Source organism: Crocodylus siamensis, chromosome 4 (genome assembly GCF_052110815.1).
Source record: "Crocodylus siamensis isolate JL-2025a chromosome 4, ASM5211081v1, whole genome shotgun sequence".
NCBI classification, from domain to species: Eukaryota; Metazoa; Chordata; order Crocodylia; family Crocodylidae; genus Crocodylus; species Crocodylus siamensis.
In genome coordinates this window covers 100,478,130-100,500,031 of record NC_143398.1, presented here as the reverse complement: position 1 = coordinate 100,500,031, position 21,902 = coordinate 100,478,130, and the positions used below count along the sequence as shown (strand labels likewise).

The 21,902-nt window shown below is 46.2% G+C and overlaps 1 protein-coding gene across 2 annotated transcripts in view; it reads left to right on the top strand.

The window, feature by feature from the left end:
* ABTB3 (ankyrin repeat and BTB domain containing 3) overlaps positions 1-21,902 on the top strand; it is a 298,152-nt gene that overhangs the window by 165,184 nt on the left and 111,066 nt on the right. For both annotated transcript variants that reach the window (XM_090043151.1, XM_090043150.1), the window contains exon 2: positions 7,986-8,135. In XM_090043151.1, coding sequence (XP_089899277.1) covers positions 7,986-8,135 — 150 coding nt within the window. The remainder of the gene's footprint in view (positions 1-7,985; positions 8,136-21,902) is intronic.

Sequence of the window (21,902 nt, the reverse complement as noted above, 5' to 3'; positions counted from 1 at the left end):
CCACCATGCATGCCCACTGCTACTGGGGTAGCAGTCATCCCAAGGCAAGCAAGCTGTTATCTTCTTCCCTGCCTCTGATTGGTGAGGCTAAGTAACAGTTGCCAACTGCCTTCAGCTACCCCAGAATAGATGCTTATCTGTTTACTGTGGGCACTGGTACAAATTTTATTAAAACACAGAAACAGTGTATATGAGTTGCATATCCAGGTCCTAAGAGTTGTCCTCTGCGAGGCCTGGGTCTTATCACTTTGTGCAACCTTGGACCCACACTTCAGAGACTCACGATTGCACTGGAAGCTGACCTGGTAGGCAGCTCTTGTGTTTGGGGCTGGAATTGCTGCTGGCTCTCTGAATCTTTGGACTGTTTATTGAGGAGATACTGAAGAGTTCGGAGGACAGCTGTATGACTCCCATGTTTATTCTGGATATGAAGAGTCCAGCTGACACACACACTCTTATGTCTTACCACTGAGACTAAGCAGTCATCTCCAGGAAAAGATTGGAGGGGACTGTGCCAGATATACCTTATACTGTAAATTTATGCAGCAGCAACCCAGTGGGAAAGTCTATGTTGGAAAACACCAGTAAAGTTACCACATAATAGTGCCCTAAGAAAAGTTTCACATGAATTCCAAATGCTGGCTGCTATTAGTTATAAATAAGTTTAAAATGATGTAATTTTTAAAGAAACTTGTAAGTCAGCCATTTAAATCTAAGCAATACATTTTTGACTCCTTGAAAGGCTGAACGCTGATCTGTACATCAGCAGAGACGTAAGCTAACGTACAGGGAAAAGCAGAGGGCATCAATTATACATATATTACTTCACTCCCTCCCTCCCTATTTCCCCAGGGACCTGGAGGTTTCATGGGTTTTGGCCCAATGCGTTTTCTGATCATCCTGTTGAATTTTAACAGTGTATTTTTTTTTTGTACTTTTCTTCAATTACTTAGCCACAGGGCAGCCTGTGGGTTAGAGGAAAGTGAGAACAGCAGCATATGAAAGCAGACTATTATTACTTATTAACTATATTGCACCATAGCTTCCCTTTTTTTTTTACAGAAGGCAGGGTAGATATATGTTCTTTACAGACATATTAAAGAAGGATCCCTCCTCTAAGGATCTTGCAATCTGGGTTAGACATGGCACATAGAAAGAGATAAGAGGCCTGATTTGCTGCTATGCTCTGTCTGTTTCTCACTGATCCAGCAATTCATAGTAGTCATGAATTCAACATACAGCTGTTTTCTATCACCAGAACCACACAGTGCAGACAGATGTGTATCACTGAGTCTTGATCTGATACTGTTGTGCAACAACTGGCTTCCTGATTTCCCCTTCAGTAAATGGAAGGCACAAAGAGAGAGAAAATCATAAGCAAAGAAGCATATAGGGCTGAGTAACAGTGAAGAAAGAAAGGGCTTTAACAGTGACACACAAGAAAGAAGACAGAAACAACACTTAGTGTACAGAGACACTTTACAGAAAGCTTTGATTCACATGACAGGCAATACCAGCAGGAAGTCAAGAGACTAAAAAAGTCTCTTGTCTACTCAGGCTATTGGTAACTCAAGATTCCTACATATTTTTCAGGTAAAAAACATTATGATTGAAATCTTAATTAAAGCAGAAAGTAAACTAATCAGTAGAGTATTACAGTAAGAGCTATAGGCAGCCGGGGTAGCTATACCCACTTAACATTGCTCATATATTTCCATTAATGTATAACTTCTCTGAAGTTTTAATTTTTCTGGCTTCATTTTGGAATATTCCTGTTCATCCAAGGAGCAGTTTCTCCCTCCATAAAGTCTCCTTTGAAAAGAGTTGAGCATGTAACCAATATACAGAAAGAAAAAAAATCAGCTGCTTTTTTTCCCTCCTCCTTCATAGATTCATAGATTTCTAGAGTCGGAAGAGACCTAATAAATCATCGGGTCCGACCCCTTGCTCCAGGCAGGAAAGAGCACTGGGGTCAGGTAACCCCAGCCAGATGCCTGGCTAATCTCCACTTGAACACCTCCAGGGTAGGGGAAAGCACCACCTCCCTTGGAAGCCCATTCCAGATTTTGGCACCCTCACCATAAAGAATTTCTTCCTTATGTCCAATCTAAATCTGTTCTCCTTTAGTCTGTGGCCATTTTTCCTGGTAACCCTGAGGGGCACTCTGGTAATCAGAGTGCCCCTATTGCTTTCTCCCCCCTCACCCCCCGCCCGATGAGTTTGTAGGCAGCCACAGATCGGCTTCTGGAAAAGACACTTGAAATTTAAAAGTTGGCAAAGTCACTGTACCAAAGTAATAGAATTGCTTTCCAGTACTCTGGTGAAAATCAGATTTAACCCAATAAAATTATAAGTGTTTATTTAAGCATATATACTGGATTATGTTAAGCAATAAAGCTAACAATCTTCCATCACTCCACTGGTCACCCGCTGTGGTCAATTACAGTTTCTAAACTTGTGGGATAAATAAATATCAAGTGTTTAGCTATTGCATGTCTTGACTAAATTTAAACCAAAGTAAAACCTTCTGGCACTACATATCCTATAATTAGCTAAGTTTTCCAACAGTAGTAAATGTTGCACCTTTATAGCACTTTTCATCCAAGGATCTCAAAATGTTTTCCATACATTAATGAACTCAGTTAGTTAATCCAAGGACTGTGAAGGAGAACTGAGGAAGAGAAAAACTAAGTATCTGCTGAAGGTGACAAAAGCCAGTCAGACAGGGTTGAGAATGGAATCCCTGTTTTCCAATACTTTAATTGCTCAGAAATAATCTCATGTATGTCTAATATGCAAAAAAGACCAGATTGCTTTAAAATGTATATCTTGTTTAAAATTAATATTTTATCCTCCATCTAAACTTATGTAATGCATGTTTCTGCTAGAAAAAGTAATCTATATGATATTAATTTTCCTTTTGGAATGTCTGGAGGCCTGTGATGTGATAGGCACCTTGTTCACATTCGCAGATGACACTGAGATGTGGGGAGGGGTGGACACGCTAGAGGAGAGGGGCAGGCTGCAACTGGATTTGGACAGGTTGCGGGAGTGGGCGGGTGAGAACGGGATGGGATTCAGTGCTGACGGGTGCAGGGAACTGCACCTGGGGGGGAAGAGCCAGCGGCATGCCTGCAGGCTGGGGAACACCCTTCTCATCGGTGCAGAGGCAGAAAAGGATCTTGGAGTCACTATTGATTCCAGGATGAACATGGGCTGCCAATGTGAGGATGTGGTCAGGAAGGCTAACTGCATCTTGTCATGCATCCACAGATGTATCACGAGCAGGTCCAAGGAGGTGATCCTCCCCCTCCCTGTATGTGACATTGATCAGGCCGCAGTTGGAGTACTGTGTCCAGTTCTGGGCACCGCACTTGAGGAGGGCTGTGGACAGCATGGAGAGGGTCCAAAGGAGGGTCACTCGCATGATCAGGGGGCAGCACGGCAGGCCTTATGAGGAGAGGCTGTGGGACCTGAACCTATTCAGCCTCCACAAGAGAAGACTGAGAGAGGATCTGGTGGCTGTCTGTAAACTTGTGAAGGGGAACCAGCATGCAGTGGGAGAGTCCCTGTTCCTCTGAGCACTACCGGGAATAACAAGGAATAACGGCCATAAGTTGACTGAGAGTAGGTTCAGGCTAGACATCAGGCGGCGCTACTTCACAGTCAGGCTGGCTAGGATCTGGAACTGACTTCCAAGTGAAGTGGTGCTTGCTCCTACCCTGGGGGTCTTCAAAAGGAGGCTAGATAATCACCTAGCCGGGGTCGTTTGACCCCAGCATTGTTTCCTGCCCAGGGCAGGGGGTTGGACTTGATGATCTGCTTAGGTCCCTTCTGACCCTACCAACTATGAAACCATTACTTATTCAGTATGACACATTTATGAAGATGCCACAAGAATTGTTGACATGCTAGTTACTATTTTGAAAATATACTATCCTTAAGTACTAGAGCTTTTTGATATCTGTGTTATTCAGATCTTCTTTTCAAAATTTGCCTTTACAATTCGATTTACATCAATTAAGATTATAGAGTAAATTTTACTTAAGGATTCACTTGAGAGAAAACTATTAAAATGCACAGAAAATTATGCATTTTAAAAATCAGGAGCAGTACTCCCAAAACCTTGTGCATCTACAAAATGTAAATATTGATTCATACACTAGGTATTTAAGTCAACCCCTGAAGAATCACAAAAGTATTTTCAAAGGTCTTTTTATAATGTGTTGTTTCATTTTGTTTTCTGCCTGCCTTACCTCTGTGTTCTTCATTTTCTCTTTTCCCTACTGTTGCTTTGAGTGTCTTACTCCTTTGGATTGCTTCTCTGTAGCTTATGAAAGCTCATTTCTCTTGGAACAAATTAGTCTATAAAATGCTAAAATCCTTGTCTTCTGCCTACTCTCAGACTCACAGTTAACTACCCCTCTCTTCTTAACAAGTCGTCTTCTACTTTGACATTCCACTCATGAATATGGTTTCACTGTGGTTGTGACAACGTTGGGATTGGTGCCAGGGTCTTAGGGTTAGGAATAGAGCCAGGCTTGTATCACCACTTCTAAACAAACGACAATAGGAATATTGGTTTTTGAGTCTCAGTGGCAGAGGAGGTATTGTTTTAACACGGTTTCTGGAACTGAGTTTGAACTGTATTTAAATCCTGTTATAAAGCTTGTGTAGACAGAAACTTTCTTTCCAATTTTACTAGTGTACTCCCTCATTTTGTTTCTCCCTTGGAGCATCTCCTGCCTCTTAGTCAGTCACTTTACTTTTATTGTCAACTTTGAATGTGCTTCCTGAGTTCCAGTTTGGAACTCTGTCCTATTTCTTTCCTTACTGTAACTTTTACTTTTAGTATGTCTTACTTGTCATTATGGACAGGGCCAATCCTAGGGTACAGCAAATTGGGGCAAATGCCCCAGACCTCGTGCTTTGGGGGGCCCCACGGAGCAAGGTGGAGTGGCCATGGCCCCTTCCGTGGGGCCCGCCTGCTGTTGGCAACTGCACCCCGTGCTGCAGAAGAAATGCAGAGACCGCCTCCCCCTGGGCATGGGGGAGACCCCAGGCTGTGCCGTGCCTTTGTAGGGTCTCACAGACCCTGCACAGTGTTAAGAGGGCCCTACACAGACTGATTTGTCCTGGGTCCTGCACCCGCTAGGGTCAGCCCAATTATGGACATTATGAAAGAACCCATGACCCTTTGCAACTAACTTTTGTTCTGTCATTGGCTTCCCTGGAGCCAGGTACTTCTTTATTGTGGCCTTGCCTCATTCTTGCTAGTTTAAAGCCCTTGCCTAGAATCCAGTGCAGTTCAAGGAAATGTTGTGCTGTTCCCATTCCTCCACAAAGGAGGACCACAGGTTTAGGCACACAAGCAACTTACCACAGGTTAAAGTTTACTGCACATTAACAGTACCATGGTAACTGCCCAGGCATATATACTTACTCCATGGTAATTCAAAGCTCACTTAGAGCTACTTAGACTTCAGTGAAGGAGGAGTAAGAAAGGCTAGCTTTGACTCACTGTGGGGTAGAAGTGGGCACAAGGGCAATTACCATGAAGCAGCCAGCACCTAATAAATTCCCAACCCTTTACCTGGAGGTAAGTGGTTTGCATCTCTATATTTGTGGGCTCATACCCTAGTGTGATTTGACCCTGGACCCCTCTAACCACTTCAAGAAGATCGGTTTCTTCTCTTGGCCCATGTCTTCACTACTTTGGGCTTTTTAAACTAACATCGCGTTTTCTAAGATTCCAAGACCCATGAATGCCGCGTGCCCCGGGAGGCTAGGCAGGGCACAGGGCCACCCACAGGCAGCAGTGGCAGGGATGTGGCGGCGGGGAGCGGGGAGCTCTAGCAGGCAGCCACAGTGGTGTCAGGGAGGGGGGTGTCAAGCGCCGGCCAGCGGTCATCCACCACCTGTAGATGCCACCAGTAGTATCGGCAGTGGCGATTGGGGACCACCCACAGATGCCGCCAGCGGTGTTGGCAGTGAGGGTGGGGGTGGCAAGCGGCAACCACCCACAGGCACTGCTGGCAGTGTTGCAAGCACTTTTCACAGGGGGTGCACTGCCAATCTCAGGGGGTGCTCGTGCACCCCCAACACATTGCCAATGCCAACACCATATGATGGAACTAACAAGACACATGTAATACTTTACAGTTGAGTTGCACTGCTTTTCTGGCTTCTTATTTCCTCCCCCTTGTTGTATTTGCATGCTGTGTCTTTGGATGGTGAACTCTGGGGAAAGGAATTCAAATCCATCCATAGGACATCTGCCACAGTGCTGATACTGACATCATTGTCATCATTATGTTACAGTCCCCTATTGTAAGCAATAGAGGAGGTGGGATAAAGAAGAGATATAGAATGTCACATAAGCATGAGCCTAGTGTGCAGTGACAATGAAAAAATAACCAGTGCCATTCCCAGGATTATACATTGGCTGGCTAGGTGCCATTCTGGTATCCCCTCCTAAAAAATTAAAATTTGAATAGATGACCAATGGAGGGGAGGTAAGCACCTTCAACAGAGGCATTCAGAAACAGCCAAGACGGGACAGGGGAGAGCGACATATGGAAATATCCTGCATGGTGTTTAGTGTTAGAAATATGACTCAGCAAGTTATTTTCAGTCCTTTTATTGTTGATGGGGTGGTATGCCAGTTTAATGAAAACTGGGCCTTTTTTTTATTCTGTAGCATCTTTCTTGTGTGTCTCTGTGTGTTCAAGTAGGTGCTTATTAAAATAATATTGTACAGAGGTATACTTTTTACATCTTTAGAGCTCCTTTTGGAAAAAAAAAATTAGTTCTGTCCAGGGATAAACGGAGAGCATGGAGCAGATAGAAAGGGGGGGTTTAAGAATATTTTTTGCACACTAGGCCATTAGCTCAAATCCCACTCAAATCAACAGTGTGCTGGGATTATTCTTCTTGGATGGCTTTTTGGTGGTTTTTTTGGAACTGGTGCATAGTAGCCATTGTGCAAATAGCTCAAGCACACTTGACATTTGTTGAGATTATTCTCATGCACAGTGGAAAGAGACAAACTATCTAATGAGTCGAGAAACTGAATTATGTAAGTGTCCTCAAGAAAACTGGTGGGTACCCAGGTAAGATAGTGTGGGGGAAGCTGCTGTGTTTTGTAAGAATATTTGGTTTTGTTGTTTGTTCATATTTTTCAGAATCTACCTTTTCTTTCAGAGGTACCAAAGCCAATTGTTGGCTTTCAAATTATTCAGTTAGATGGAGAGCCAAATTTAAACATGCCATTTGCAAGTGCAACTTCAATGACTTTGCACTGACATCAGTGACTCTGCATCTGCTTACCTCAAATGTGAACTTGACCCAGTAGAGTGTGATACATATTGCTATTAGGGTAAAGTTTGAAGCCTTGACAGTTCAACTGTCAGGAGTTACACTTTCAGAAAAATGCAGTAAGCTCTTAGATGTCACTGCCAGCATCTTGACAGTGCCTATTATTCTGACAATTAGAAATGGAGTTTCTCTTATGAAAAGTCCTATAAAATGGAATACAGAAGGAGAAGCTTTTCTGTAGAGATGTTGGAGTACTCTATCAAAGCTCTTGTTGCAAGGATGTGATTTTCTATTAAATTCAGATGGTTGTTGTGTAACTTCTGCAGAGCCTTATTAAGTTCTCTGGAATCCAACTGACTTCATCCCTGTAGGTCTTTCTTGTAAGAATTATTTCCAGAATGGACAATAGTAATGTGAGAGACTTGAGGTTATTCTGAAAAGTTAATGGGGGACATTTTTTTCAATCTGCTTTGCCTGAAATACCGGTTATTATAGGCATTAGTTTTACCTCTTAAAAAAAAAAAAAAAAGATACCAGTACCCTCTGAGCTCTGTGTGCTCCAAATATGTATTTAAACATCCATAGAGATTGGATTGTGGTAGCAAAATAGTTATGGTGACTAAAATTACAACAAACTTTTCTTTTGTTCTCTCTTTTATTAACATTAGGTGTTCTGTGCCTGCCAGAAAGCCTGAATCTTCACAAAGATCAACAAAGGTCAAATAAGCCAGGTGAAGTCCAGATTTTTAGCCAGTCGGAGTTAAGGACCATCGAGCAGTCCTTGCTTGCTACACGTGTGGGAAGCATTGCCGAACTTAGTAAGTACAAGATAGTCTAAAGTATTTTCTCATTTTTGGGTAAAACAAAACCAGTGTTTTGTGTATTTTTTACTGAAAGCATGCTAGAGCAGGGGTGTCAAACATATGGCCTGTGGGCCAGATCCAGTCTGCAGAGCAGAGACACTCAGCCCACAGGCTTTGCCCTGACTCTGTAGCTGTGATGTGGTGCATTCCTGGAGTGGCAGCCAAGCACCCACCGTACTGGGCTTATTCCCATGGTGCTTTTGGGGAAGAAACACCACTGCTCTCACATGGGTGCCTGTCTGCCACCATGGGTAGAAGCTGTGGTGCCAAGCTTGTTCCTGTAGTGCACCTGGGGCTCCGGCACAGTGGCTTTCACTCAGGCACTTGGATGCTGCTGTGAAAACAAGCTGTGGTGCTTCTGGGGCTGCAGCAGCATAGCTCTCACCCACTTGGCTGCCAAGTGCCTGGGCAAAAGTAGTGGTGCTGGAGCTTGAGCAGAACTGTGGGAAGAAGCCTGGAACCATGGCTTCTTCCCAGGGCTGCAGCCAAGAATCCAGGATGCCGGGCTTCTTCCTGCCAGGTTCCTGACTGGCTGGAGCAGACACCACATGCAACACCCACCCTGCATGGGCCCCACACAGTGCTGCATGCGGTGCAGTCCCAGACCAGCTGGAGTGGACGCTATGTACACTGGATGCAGCATGGAGAGTGTCTGAGGGCTTAGTCTGGTTGCAGGGCCAACCTTGCATCATTCATCTAGCCCAGGGGTATCCAACCTTTTTGAATGTGGGGCCAGGTCACAAACTTTATCACCCAGTGGGCTGGTGAGCCATAGTCAAAGACCTTACAGGAAGTGGTATCATATCAGGAAGTGATGTCACGTGACCTTTGACACCAATGAAGTTGCAGGAAGTGACAATGAAATGGGCCTGGAAATGTGGTTTAAAATCCAAAATAAAAACAATATAAAAGCAACAATGAAATAATACCAAACACTTGACTAAAATAAACATGGTCACATAATGAAAGAAGCATAATGCAAGTCAACAGATCAAATGTGGAAAAGATATCAGCCAGAGTGGAAACTAATCAAAGGTGGAGGGATGTGTCTCAGCGGGAGACACCTGCATGGCGCTTTGCAGCCTCTGCCGCTCACTGCCTTGCAAGGTGCAGGCGGGAGGGGAGGGAGGAGGGAGTGGGGGCTCCTCAGGGCATCCGAGGGGGCGCGAGAGAGAGACTCGTGGCTCAGCTGGGCACGGAGTGGGGTGGGGAGAGCTGCTGCCACATGCGGGAACCCCAGTGCAGGCTCCTCCTTGTCCTCCTGGCCGCAGCCTCCCTGGGATGTGTGGGAAAGGCACCCTCCGCTCCACCACTGCCTACCTCGCTGTCCCGGTGGCCACGTGTGCCCCCATCGCCTCCCGTCCCCAGCAGCACATGAGGCCCAGAGAGCTGCAGCGCCTGGGGGGGAGACTGGCCGGGGGAGTAGGCACTGCCTTGCTGTGGGGCAGGGCAGCGGGGCTGGCTTGAAGCGGGCGGGTGAGGAGGCAGGTGCAGTCTGGCAGTGCCAGCAGCCACTGCTCGCCTTCCTGTGCGGGGCCACTCCAGCAGCACAGGGCACAGGCACGGGCTCGTGTCGGGGTGGGGAGGCGGGGGCAGGAGCACGGCTGCTCCCGGACATGCATCCTCCCCGCCAGTGGCTGGCGTGTCCCAGGCCTGCGAGTGGAGCCGTTCCTCCGCCCCCCAGTGGCAAAGTTCTCATGTGAAGGCTCTGTCCTGCGCCTGCCCCAAGCCTGTGGCACTGGCTGTGGCCCCCCCGGCAGGCACCAGCTCCTTGGGGCGGCTGGGCAGGTGGGGCTGCTCAGCAGGCGCAGCCAGCACAACCCCCAGCCGGGGAGGGGTCCAGCTCGCAAGGGACCCAGCTGGGCCGCGCCGTGCTAACTCAGTGCATGTGGGAAATTTGTCCCTTCCCCAGCCCTTCAGCAGCCATTAGGAAGCCACTGAGGGGCTGGGGGAGGGAGAAGGGGTTTCCTATCGCAGCACAGTGGGCCACAGAGAATGCCTTGGTGGGCTGCATGGAGGCCCACGAGCTGTATGTTGGACAAGCTTGATCTAGTCCATAGACTGGTCCCAACCCACTGATTTGGCCCACAGGGCCAGATGTGTTTGCCACCCCTGAACTAGAGCATAGAAGTACTGATGATTGTGCTTTCTTTTAGTGGTAGGAAGGAGGGCTTTTTTTTGTCCTACATGGACCCCCCGCTGGTCAGTTTGGAAGCTGAAAGGTGATATGAGCCATTGGGAGGGAGGAGGTAAAAACAAAGATGATACCGTCAGCATTACATAGGTTAAGGCCTCTATCCTACCTTTCCTCCCCCAACATCCAGCAGGAGGGAAAAATGAAACAGAACTAGATCTGTAGGAGAGGATTTAGCTGCCTGGAAGATAAATTATTTGTTATTAATCAAAACACTTTTTGAGCAGTGTGATGAGTTATGATACCTGTCAAAATTCTAAAGCTTTGATTTCAGTATGGATAAATTATTTACAGTTTTCTCAGCACCACTGAAACATTGTGTGTGTTGGGAGCAAATGCTGTGTGAATTCTAATGCCATGTCAAAATGGGGAGACTGCAGGTATGTTAAGGTTTTGATTAAGGGAAATTTTTATGTTACTTGTTTATACTGTAGCCTCCAATTCAAATATTTAGCCAAGTGGATGGATCCATGTACAGATGTACAAGTGGCCTACTTTGGTGCATTCCAGGATGACAAGATGGTTGTCATACGTGTTTGCCAAAAATACTGACATATCATTCTTCAGGGCTGCAACTTGAAAGTGTCCCCCATCCAATGGGAGTCGATGACAATTGTGTGCTGATATCTGAAAACAGAATTAGGTGCTTCGAGTATACTGACAGTGTTCAGAAAGGCTCATCAAGCAGGGAGTCGAGGCATCTCCCTTTACTTCTCTGTACACCTATCACACTGCAAATGTGTTATCAGGAGTAGTAATTGGCCCAACTTGTGATGTTAGCTACTCTTCAGTATGTTACCATGTGCACATGCTTATCCCATGGCAAATGCAAGACAACTTACCCCTTGCATGGTAAATGAAGGCAGTGAAAGCATGGAAAGCTATCTCGCATTTACCATAGGATAAGATTGTGCACCTGGACACTTAATGCAGAGTAACTGATGATCTGTAAGTTCAGACTTTTATGTAAGTCACAGAAGCAATATAGTTCATCGATTTCATAGACATTAGGGCAGGAAGGGACCCTGGAGGATCATTGAGTCTAGCCCCCGCCCAAGGGGCAGGAAGTCAGCTGGGGTCATAGGATCCCAGCAAGATAAGCATCCAATTTACTCTTGAAGGTGTTCAGTGTAGGTGCCTGAACCACCTCCGATGGCAGACTGTTCCAGACCTTGGGGGCTCGGACAGTAAAGAAATTCTTCCTTATGTCCAGCCTGAAATGGTCTTGTAGTAGTTTATGACTGTTCGACCTTGTCATCCCTTGGGGCGCTCTGGTGAACAAACGTTCCCCCAGATAGTGGTGGTCATCCCTGATAAACTTATAGGTGGCCATCAGATTACCCCGAACCTGCGCTTTTCTGAGCTAAAGAGCCCCGTGACTCTGAGCCTGTCATCATAAGGTCTGTTTTCCTGACGTGTGATCATGCGTGTGGCTCTTCTCTGGACTCTCTCAAGTTTCTCCACATCCTTTTTGAATTGTGGAGCTCAAAACTGGACGCAGTACTCCAGCTGCGGCCTCACCAAGGCCGACTACAACAGGAGAATGACGTTGCGGGATTTACTTGAGAAGCATCTATGGATGCAAGCCAGCGTTTTGCTTGCTTTACTAGCCGCAGCATCACACTGAAGGCTCATGTTCCTTTTGTGGTCAATGATGACCCCCAAGTCTTTCTTCTGTAGTGCTAGCTAGCATAGCACTGCTGAGCCTATAAGGATGCTACTGGTTTTTCTTCCCAAGGTGGAGAACTTTGCATTTTTTGGTGTTAAACACCATCAGGTTCTTGTCCGCCCATTTGCTGAGCCTGTCCATGTCAGCCTGGATCACCCACCTATCTTCTGGCATGGATACTTTGCCCCAAAGTTTGGTGTCATCGGTGAACTTGGCCAGTCCGCTTCTGACTTTAATGTCCACATCATTAATGAAGATGTTGAACAATATGGGTCCAAGGACAGAGCCTTGGGGGACCCCACTGGTCACAGGACACCATGATGAGTGACTGCCATCAATTACCACCCTCTCGGTCCTACCACAGAGCCAATTTCCCAGCCAGTGGATTGTGGTGGGCCCAAGGCCACAATTGGCCAGTTTCACTGAGAGGTAATCATGGGATACCAAATCGAAGGCTTTTCTGAAGTCAAGATATATGACATCAATCTCTTCTCCCTTTTCCAGGTGATAGGTCACCTGGTCATAGAAGGAAATGAGATTGGTCAAGCAAGATCTGTCTGCAGCAAACCCATGCTGGCTACCCCTTAGGATGTTGGTGTCAGCTAGTCCATTAAGGATTGCCTCTTTAATAAACTTTTCTAAGACCTTCCCTGGGATAGAAGTCAGGCTGATGGGCCTATAGTTAGGCGGATCCACTTTCCTCCCTTTTTTGAAGATAGGCACTACATTGGCCTTCTTCCAGTCTTCAGGCATCACACCAGAGCACCAGAAGTTTTCAACGATCCGTGCCAGAGGCTGGGCTATGATGATCGCCAGCTCCTTGAGTACCCTGGGGTGTAGATTGTCAGGGCCGGCTGACTTCACTAATATCCTGAAGGTAACTTGATGAAAAGTCCCCTTTTCTCTATTTGAATGGGATGGATAATTTCTGACTCTGCATGTGATTGTTTCCAGAATTCTAGGGGGAAATTCTCAGGATCACTAGGCAGAACCCTATTTGTTTTGAAGAAAATCAGAAAACTGGAATTGGGAAGATTGAGGACACACAGAGCCCCTGGCGTTAGTTTAGCAGCCCTGCAGGTGTTTGTAAAACAGTGCTTTCCAAATGTGGGGCCCTGTAATGTAAAGAGTGGGGTCACAAGCTCCACAGATATTCGGTTATAGTGATCAGGCTCAGACTGGAAGTGAAGTCCCAAAGGAACAAGATAGGGACCCACTTGTAGACATCACAGAACATGTTGCTGGCATTGGTTTTAAGACCTTCCAGCATGCCTTATCTCTGCTTACCCTCTCTTGTGGATACCCTGATTGACTTACCTCCCACAAAGAAACACAAGGCATTATAATGGTAAGATAATGGGATTCCCACAGAGCCCCTGGTATAGGGAGGAATGAATTATCCTGTTGAGGAAGGAAAGGGAGTAATGGGAGTACAGAGGTTCTTGCATGGGAGGAAACAACCCTGCTATAAGTAAGAATAGTTTTATGGAGAGAGAATGACAACACGAAGCACTCCTGGCATAGGAAGTAGAAGGTGGGACTCTGCAATGGTAAGGATAGGAGAATGAAGCATACCGAGTCCTTGGCATAGGAGAAAGCCTCTGGGGCCCAAGAAGCCACTGGAATAAAGGAATAATGGAGGATTTGGGAGGACTGCAGACAGCTCCCAAATCAAAGAAAATGGGAGGATGGCACACAAGGGGATGAGGAAAGTATGGTGGATTGCATGGAGCTCCTGATATGCAGTCAGGTTGATCTACAGATGCTACAAAGTGTATGACTCCCATAAACAGCATGTGTCTACGACAGGGAGGGAGCATGTCTGTTGCACCACATCAGGTCAGAATACTCCCAGTTGAAAAACCTAACTTCTTCGTCCATGGTGAAAGCATAGAGTGATCTTGCATGAAACTGGGAAAGACGTTTAAACTATTTCTTGGAGGAGGAAAAGTTACTTTAAAGACCATTCTAATTGAACAAGATTATCCACAGTTTCTTAATACTCTTAACTTTAATATGAGCTACCCAGTGTAGGTAGTTTTTAAAAATATGCAGATACCAAGAAAGGAGGTTTTCTGGCTCTCACCTTGGCTAGCAGGAATCTGCATGCCTGGCTTGGTGACTGGCTGTTCAACCAGGATAAAACTGAAACCAGGGAACCCAAGAGACAGTAGTGGTCAGCAGCACAGGCAGTAATCTCAGGGTACCTAACTGCTGACATGTGGTTCAGCAGTATCATGGCAAAGGACAGTTTCAAGAAGGGATTTGAAGGAGGGTAATGAGAGCTTTGGGGATGTTTATGGGGAGCTTCCCTTGTGTGTAAGAGACAATGGGCGCATCTACACATTGCCCTATGTTGCCATAGCAACATGCTATGTCACCGTATGACTCTCTATGGCAACATAGCAATCACGTGAGCCTACATGTGATCAGCGGCTATTTTGCCATAGTGGCGCACGTCCCCATTTTAGTGCACCGCTACGGCAAAGTAGCAGTGAAATCTACCTGTGTGCCCAGTGCACGGCACATTACGGGCAATTACTGTGCCATGATTTCATACTTCCAAAAGGGAGCACCCCATGTGGGAGAAAGTAGGGAAATTCTATTTAACAAGTGGATAGTGGAAACTGTCACAATGGGCCAATCAGAGGTGGGAGCTAGGCCTGTGTGAAGCATCTAGTATTCGCTTCAGATTCAGATTTGGCCAGTTCAGGGGACAGTGGTTTCAATCGATTATTCATATCACTGTCTTCAATCGATTCTGCCAAATCTCCGAATTGCCCAGGCCCATTCCCTGCCTGCTTTCCCAGCAATGGCTGCCCTGCCCACCTCAGCTCCTGGGACTTTGAAAAAAAAGCCCCGACTCACCAGGTACTGTCAGGCGGGTAGGTGATCTCTGCTGCCCCACACTGCATGGGGGCCTATGCACAAGTCCCCCTGAACGCCTTCCTGCTTCCCCAGTGCCCCCATGGGTGCCTTGTCTGCCCTTTAAGGAAAAAAAAAACAAACCAAAAACCCTGGCCTTACCAGTTCCTGCCCGGGGGGGGCGGGGAAGGGGTGATACCCACTGTCCCCAGTGCCCCATGCTGCATGGGGGGGCTCTTCCACAAGCCCCCCCAAGGCCACTGAAGGAGCCGGTGATTCTGTGGAGGGGAGGGTTATTTTTATTTTTCTTAAGGGCCAGAGCTGGGACAGGTAGGGCAGCCATAGGAGGGCTCATGACAGCCCCCCATGCAGTGTGTGGCAGTGGGGGTTGGTGAGGATTGCCTCCCCGCCAGCACCACCTGGTGAGCCCAGGCTTTTTTTTTTAAAGCACCAGGAGCTGGGGTAGGCGTGGCAGCCATGCGGAGACTGGGGGAGCGGGCAGGGGTCAGGGGACCTGGGAGAGCAGGCAGGGGCTTGGGGCTGGCAGGGATCCCCCCATGGTCCCCTCCTCCCTCCTCCAGTCGCTCCCCTCCCCCTCCTCTACTTAACCAGCTCCGAGTCCAGCTCCAGCTTCCTGCTGCAGTAGGCAGGGGCTGAATCTTTTCTGAATTGACTCGGACCTTCTTATTGATCCCCTGATTCAATTTGGATTTGGAGATTTGGCCACTGAATTGGGCCAAATCTCCTTCAAATCGAATCAGCACCCGAAGCTTCACACAGCCCTAGTGGGAGCCCAAGGTTATAGTTTGTCTTAGAGATGACAGGCCTCCAAAAGACCTGGTGATGCACGTGGGTGAGTATAGCACCATTTCAGGCCCAGTATCTTGGGTATGATTTTGATCAGCAACTGCTAATACAAGAATACGTACTGGTTATTCTGGTTAACACTGCAGTGAGGATATAGCTTCATTTCCCATGTGATAGAGGGTCTCAAGCTAGACCTAATGTTTCCCAGTTTAACAACCAGGGGGGTGAAGAACAGAGTCTTCTCACTCAGGTTGGGGGAGAGGGGGGTCTCAACTTCGGCATGTGCTTCCTACTCCATTGTCAGAGGCTAAGTCTGTTGGCTTTTAGGTGCTGTAAGTCCTGTTTGTTTTCCCAGTGCTTTTTGACTTCTGGCAGGGAGGGCTGAGTAGATGGGTGAGTCAATGGGAGAACTTCCTCTGAGGAACTGTCAGGATCTGTGTGAATGTATTATTACTTTGTACTTTGATCCTTGAATTATTGGGGGTTTTTTAATAATAGTTGTACGTAGTCCCAGAGCACCAGATGGAACTATATATTTTATTTACAATATATAAGCAGTTATGTTATTTTTTATTATACATAGGAACATGGGACTGGAAAGGATTTCCTATTATTAAACCAAATCCCCTTCATTCACAGGCCACCATTAACTGAAGAAATCTCCCAGATCACCCCTCCACACCCTCACCTATGGCTACAAAGAACAAAATTCTAGGCATCAAGAACTCTGTAACATATTATAGCTAAGATCAGCAGTGATAAGGACTCTGCCAGTACCCTGCCACTGTGAACCAGGGAAGTATTTGATACAGGTCCTCAGAAGATCCTAAGACAAGGACCAAGCCCCAGACTACAGGAGCAAGAACAGGCCAAAAAAAAAAAAGCCATGATCTGTGCTGATCTGACCCGGGGAAGGATTCCTTCCTTATATCAAATTTGGCAATTGGTATAACCCAAGCAGAGGAGTAGGACTATGTAGCCAGGAACCTTTGGGTTCAAGCAAAAACAGTGACCCACAAAAGATCTTCCCCATGCAGTGGAAAGGACAGAGAGAAGCTAAAATAAGGCTTGGCTCTTATTTTTTAGAACCATTGTAGATCATTTTTGTGTTGGACCCAAAAATATCAGCACAAGTACTTGTACATCCTCTAAATACTTTCCTGCTCTCTGGGGCTTCGGGGCTTCAGGGCTGCTCTAAGTTACCCTGTCTTGTTATTTATTGTCACCTGGGGCTTTCGTGTTGGCTAGGAGTTGCTAGAGCAAAAGGTGCTCTTGCTATATCCCTTTGTATTGGGGACTGTCTCCCTAATTCTTGGCAGGAAGATTGGGATGTGATGGTATAGAGCCCTGCCCTGAAAACCCATTCTACATTGAGGAAACACTTGATGACTGCTCATCCACCTCTGTCCCAGGCAAGTGCCTGGCCTTCCTGCTGGACACTGCACATAGGAGAGGTGGCATGAGCTCCTGGGGGTTCTGCGCAGCTCAGCTCAGGCAGGCTGGGTATAATGTGGGCAGGGGTTTGGCCCTCTCTTTGGCACGCTTGATTCAAAGCCAAGCCCCCACCCGTGTTACATGCAGCCTGCCTGGGCTGAGCCATGCAGAGCCCCCAGGAGCTCATGCTGCTTCTCCCATGGGCAGTGTCCAGCAGGGAGGCTGGATGCCTGCCCAGGACAGAGGTGGCTAGAACAGGGAAAGCCATGCTGGGCACTGGGGGCAGATGCAGTCTGCCCACTTGCTGTCCTAGGCAGAAGCCCCAGCATGAGCTTCTAAGAGCACCTGAATCTCGAGCGGGCAGTGAGACACCCTGCCCCTACAGGGCTGCATTGCCCAGCCAGCAAACCTGACCTGAGGGAGAGGTACAGGGGAATTGCTAGCAAAGGCGCTGCCTACGCTGTGCTGCCCCTTCCCCTGCAGGGAGTCATGGGTGGAGGGGCGCTTTTCCCTTGTGGTTTGACAGGAGCCCTCATACCTCTCGCCCCTCTGCTGACTGAATTACAAGTCAGTTGGCACACCGACAGGGACTGCTGCTGCTGGAACTGCTGCTCCAGATCCAGCATCTGTGCCTTGCATAACAACACCTGCTGCCTCTTCTTTTTGGTGGCACCTAGCAGCAGCGCAGGGCACTGTGGGCTTGGCTTTGCCTTGCTCAGTCACATAGACAAGAGCGTTAAGGTGCCTTAAACCATCTACACATGGGTTACAGTGCCCTAACTAGTCTGCTTTATGCAGGTATCAAATTTAGGCACAATTCGCCTAAAATGGCCATTTTTAAGGCACATTAGGGCTAAGTATAGACAGTCAAAAAGCCCAAGGCTGAACTGATATAGTCTTTGCAGGTTAGTCTAAGCTACAAAGATTGAATCAATAAGCAAATGAACAGACATTTACTTTTGATTCAGGAAATGCAGCCACATGCCTCTAATAGCCCAAACCAGAAGCTGGGAGGTGCTAAAGCATACCTCTCTGGCATGTAGCTAGCATGGGCTGTGTGTTTGCTTCCTCTTCCTGCTACCCCTGAGGTCTGTGGAATTTGCAGTCCAGAGTCACAGCAGCAGGACTCTGCAGGGTTGCTCATCACTTCCTCTTCCTGCTTCCAGATGCCTCTGGGATTTGTACTCCACAGTTGCAGCCAGCAGTAAGTTTTTAGCAAAGCAGCTCTGTACTCATGGGAAGGGAAGTTTAATCCCCTTCCCTGTGCCTAGACTTCAGCAGGGATTTTCTTGGGTTGGGCAGTGAGCCAGCCCTCGCTGTTCCAGCTAGGGAGCAGAGGGGTGGGGCCAGTCCTGCTCTCTGGAGCAGACGGCACAGCCCAGCCCATGGCTGGAAAGCATGCTGGGATATTGGGGGACTCTGATTTAACTTGAACCAGGAAGGAGTCTGGGAAAAAAGTTTCATAAACTGGTTTGACCTAAATCAGTTAAGTCTGATACTACATTCAACCAGGTTCATCTTAAAACAGTTTCAGCCATTTTGAAACTGGTTTATGTGCACTGAACTTCAATTTTGTTACAAGTTTAAATCAGTTTCTGATCACTGAAACCAGTTTGTGTAATCTCTGTCCCTAGCCTAAGGGTACATACCTGTATACCCGTGTCTTTAATGTACCCTAAAAATGGCTAATGCTTCTTAAACTGCCACATGTAGGTGTTCCCACTGACAGGTAAAGTTTTCTTATAGACTTTACTGACAGCCATTTTTAGCTTGATTTGGTTTTTTTTTTTTTTTTTTAATGAATAGTCAGTAAATTTATGGTTAGTTGTCAGCCCTGTTGCTGCTGTTTCATTATGGCGGCACAAAAGGATAAAGTATGGGTCAGGGTGTATCTTCAAATGTATATTCTGCAGTGTGGAAAGCTTCTAACTTGTTTTGAATCAAGAGATGGCCAGTTTATTTTCCTTTCCGAGGAGGGAAAGTTGTTCCATGCGTGGCCATTTGTCATATCAAGCTGCGTACCTGTGTGTTTGTTGTTGTTAGTAATAGTAATAGTGGTAGTACTGGTATTAATCAGGGTTTTAACTGTAAGTAGTTAACATTTTTATTTTAGTCTGGGGTATTCTGCAGATGTATCTGTGAATCAAATAGGAGCACAACTGAGCTAAGATCGAGCCTTTTCAGCCTTGAATAAGATTTGATTTTCATTAGTTTAGATTGTTTTTGTATATGTATGTGTAAGATAGCATTTTTTCCAGTCATGAACCAGGCTTTTCTTTTTTCCCCTCTAAGGATTTTTTCCTGTTTGTTGTCCTTTTGTTTTACTTCATTTCCATCTGGAATGTACACATTTCAGAAACCACAAAACTCTAGGAGACTTTGCCAAGCTGCTAAGGATGAAAGGAAAGGTCACCCCTCAGCTGTAAATGAGAAGGTTTCTGTATATGCCAATGCTGTGTTTCATTTCTGCTCACAGTGACAGCCAAGCGAATGATGGAAGTCAGCATCCCTTTCCTTGGCTTTTAATCTAGTCTCAATCCTTTGCAGCGGACAGGAGTGAGTAGTATAGAACCAGTAAAATAAATTGACTTGAGTCCTTGTAAACAAGAGGTTAAATCCAGACTTGGAAACAAAAGCTAGACTATCCATGTTTGCGGGAAGGGTGGCTGGCTTTCCAGTGTTCTTCTTGACAGCTAGTTGTTGCAAATATTGTGTTCATTTACTGTCAGCACTAAGGCAGCATTTGCCAAGTATTTGATCAGACTTTAAAAGCCCACATCCCACAGTTTCTCTGACGTTTCCATTTCTTTCTAAACTTTGCTTCTCCTGAGAACTACCCTTGAGCTTATGGATTATCTTTTCTTAATGGCTTTCACATTTTATCCTCTCTGCTCAAAAAGAAATTAAGGCAGATTGTTATGTGACTAGCACGTCTATTCAGCTTCAAATAGTAATGGAGAAAAAGGTACTGTCAGGGTTACCAACAAGCTGCCCTAGTGTACTCTTTCGATCCCTTTCAACACAATGAAAGACCTCATGCACTTATCTACCTTGTGATAGAAATTTGCAGTTGTCCTGCTCTTAGCCCAGGATCTGGGTACCGTACCCAGTCTATGCAAGCCACTTAATTACCATGCAGGTTCAGCCTCTCCTCCCTTCAGGAGCTTGTGACTAGTGATAAAACAAACAATAACTTTCTTAAAATAAGAATTTTTATGTAGCAAGTGAAACAAAGCATTGGAGAAAATGATTTCAAAACAGCGATCTTTGTTCATGTTAAGAGTCACTTAATCTTACACTTCACTGTAAGCTGGGCTGATGGATTTCTCTCTTGATCTGTAAGAAAACAACAAATCTAATTCACATTATTTTGAGATCTAGTACAGTGTCTTTGTTCCTTCCAGAGTGAGCAACTCCTAGACTGTTCCATTCTTTCAGGGAAATACTTTTTTCTCAATGCTCCAATTACTAAAATGCCACTTACGCAGCTAAAGTTAGCCACACACACACACATGCATCTGAAGGTGGAGTTGGATTTGGGCCTAAGAATGTCATTCCAAGTTGGATAGGGACTCTGTGAAATGCTACGGCTGTTGCTATCAATGAGGCCCAGTGCCAGGTTGGCAAGAGATACCCTGAACACAGCATGCACACATGCCCCAATCATATGTAGACCCATGAGGAGGTGGCAAACAAGTCGGAATAATGAATGATTAAACTAGTATTCTTGAAATGATTAGTGATGCATCCAGGGAGATCTCCCTGTGTCACCTGATACACAGCCTACTCTTTTACTCAGTCACAGCAGGGAAAATAGGTTTGGCATATGGGAAAAGTGGAACAATAAAAAACACTTCCTATTAACTGCTACTGCATCCCAAGGACAGTGCTCTGCATCTGCAACTCTGAGAGTATGGGATTTCAGTTGGTGGCTCAGTGCAGGTGCAGGCTCTTATGTTTGTTCAAGACATTCACAAATAAATGACTCCAGCCACAAGTGTGGGAAAGAGTGCTGCCAACTGGCAGGCACAGACTGTATTGTAAATAAAGTAAAGCTATGCTGCATTTGCATTAACCGAGTCAACACAAAATAACTTAAGATTCACACATGCAGATTCAACACATTCACATACGACTCATAGACCAATTGCCATACTTCTTCTTTATCTTGTCCTTCCCTCTGACAGTGCTGGGCTCCGCAGCATGCAGGGAGCCTGTACACCTTTTCTGAGTTTTCAGAGATGTATGCAACTCTACCTTTGTTAGAGCTTCCAGTGAAACTTTTCAGTCTAAACATCAACCCAATTGTCTTGTGGCTCTTCATTTCCCTAGCGGTAGCCAACTGCTCAAGTTGTTTTACATGGAAATAATGGATGCAAGTGGAGGGGAACTCAGGCTGTGAGTCACATTACAGTGTGCTTCCAGGTGGGATGCTGGTAATGGGGAATGAAACTGGGACCTCTGGACCCTAGAGGGCAAGTTGTGGTTTGCAGAGTTGGATCATCTAGTGCAGGCAGCAGAGGTTCATGCTTTAAGTTCCAGCAGTGGTGCGAGGCAACCTGGACCGAACAGTAAATAGACCACCGCTATTTATTTTTTCTTACCTGACCCATCACTCGAAACATAAATCCAGAACGCAACAAGACAGGAGACACAGCATCTAAACACCAGCGAGACAATTGGCTTCTGCTGAGTTTGCATCTTTTTCCCATCTCTTTACAATTTAAACAAAAGATCTCCCTTTGAAACTCAA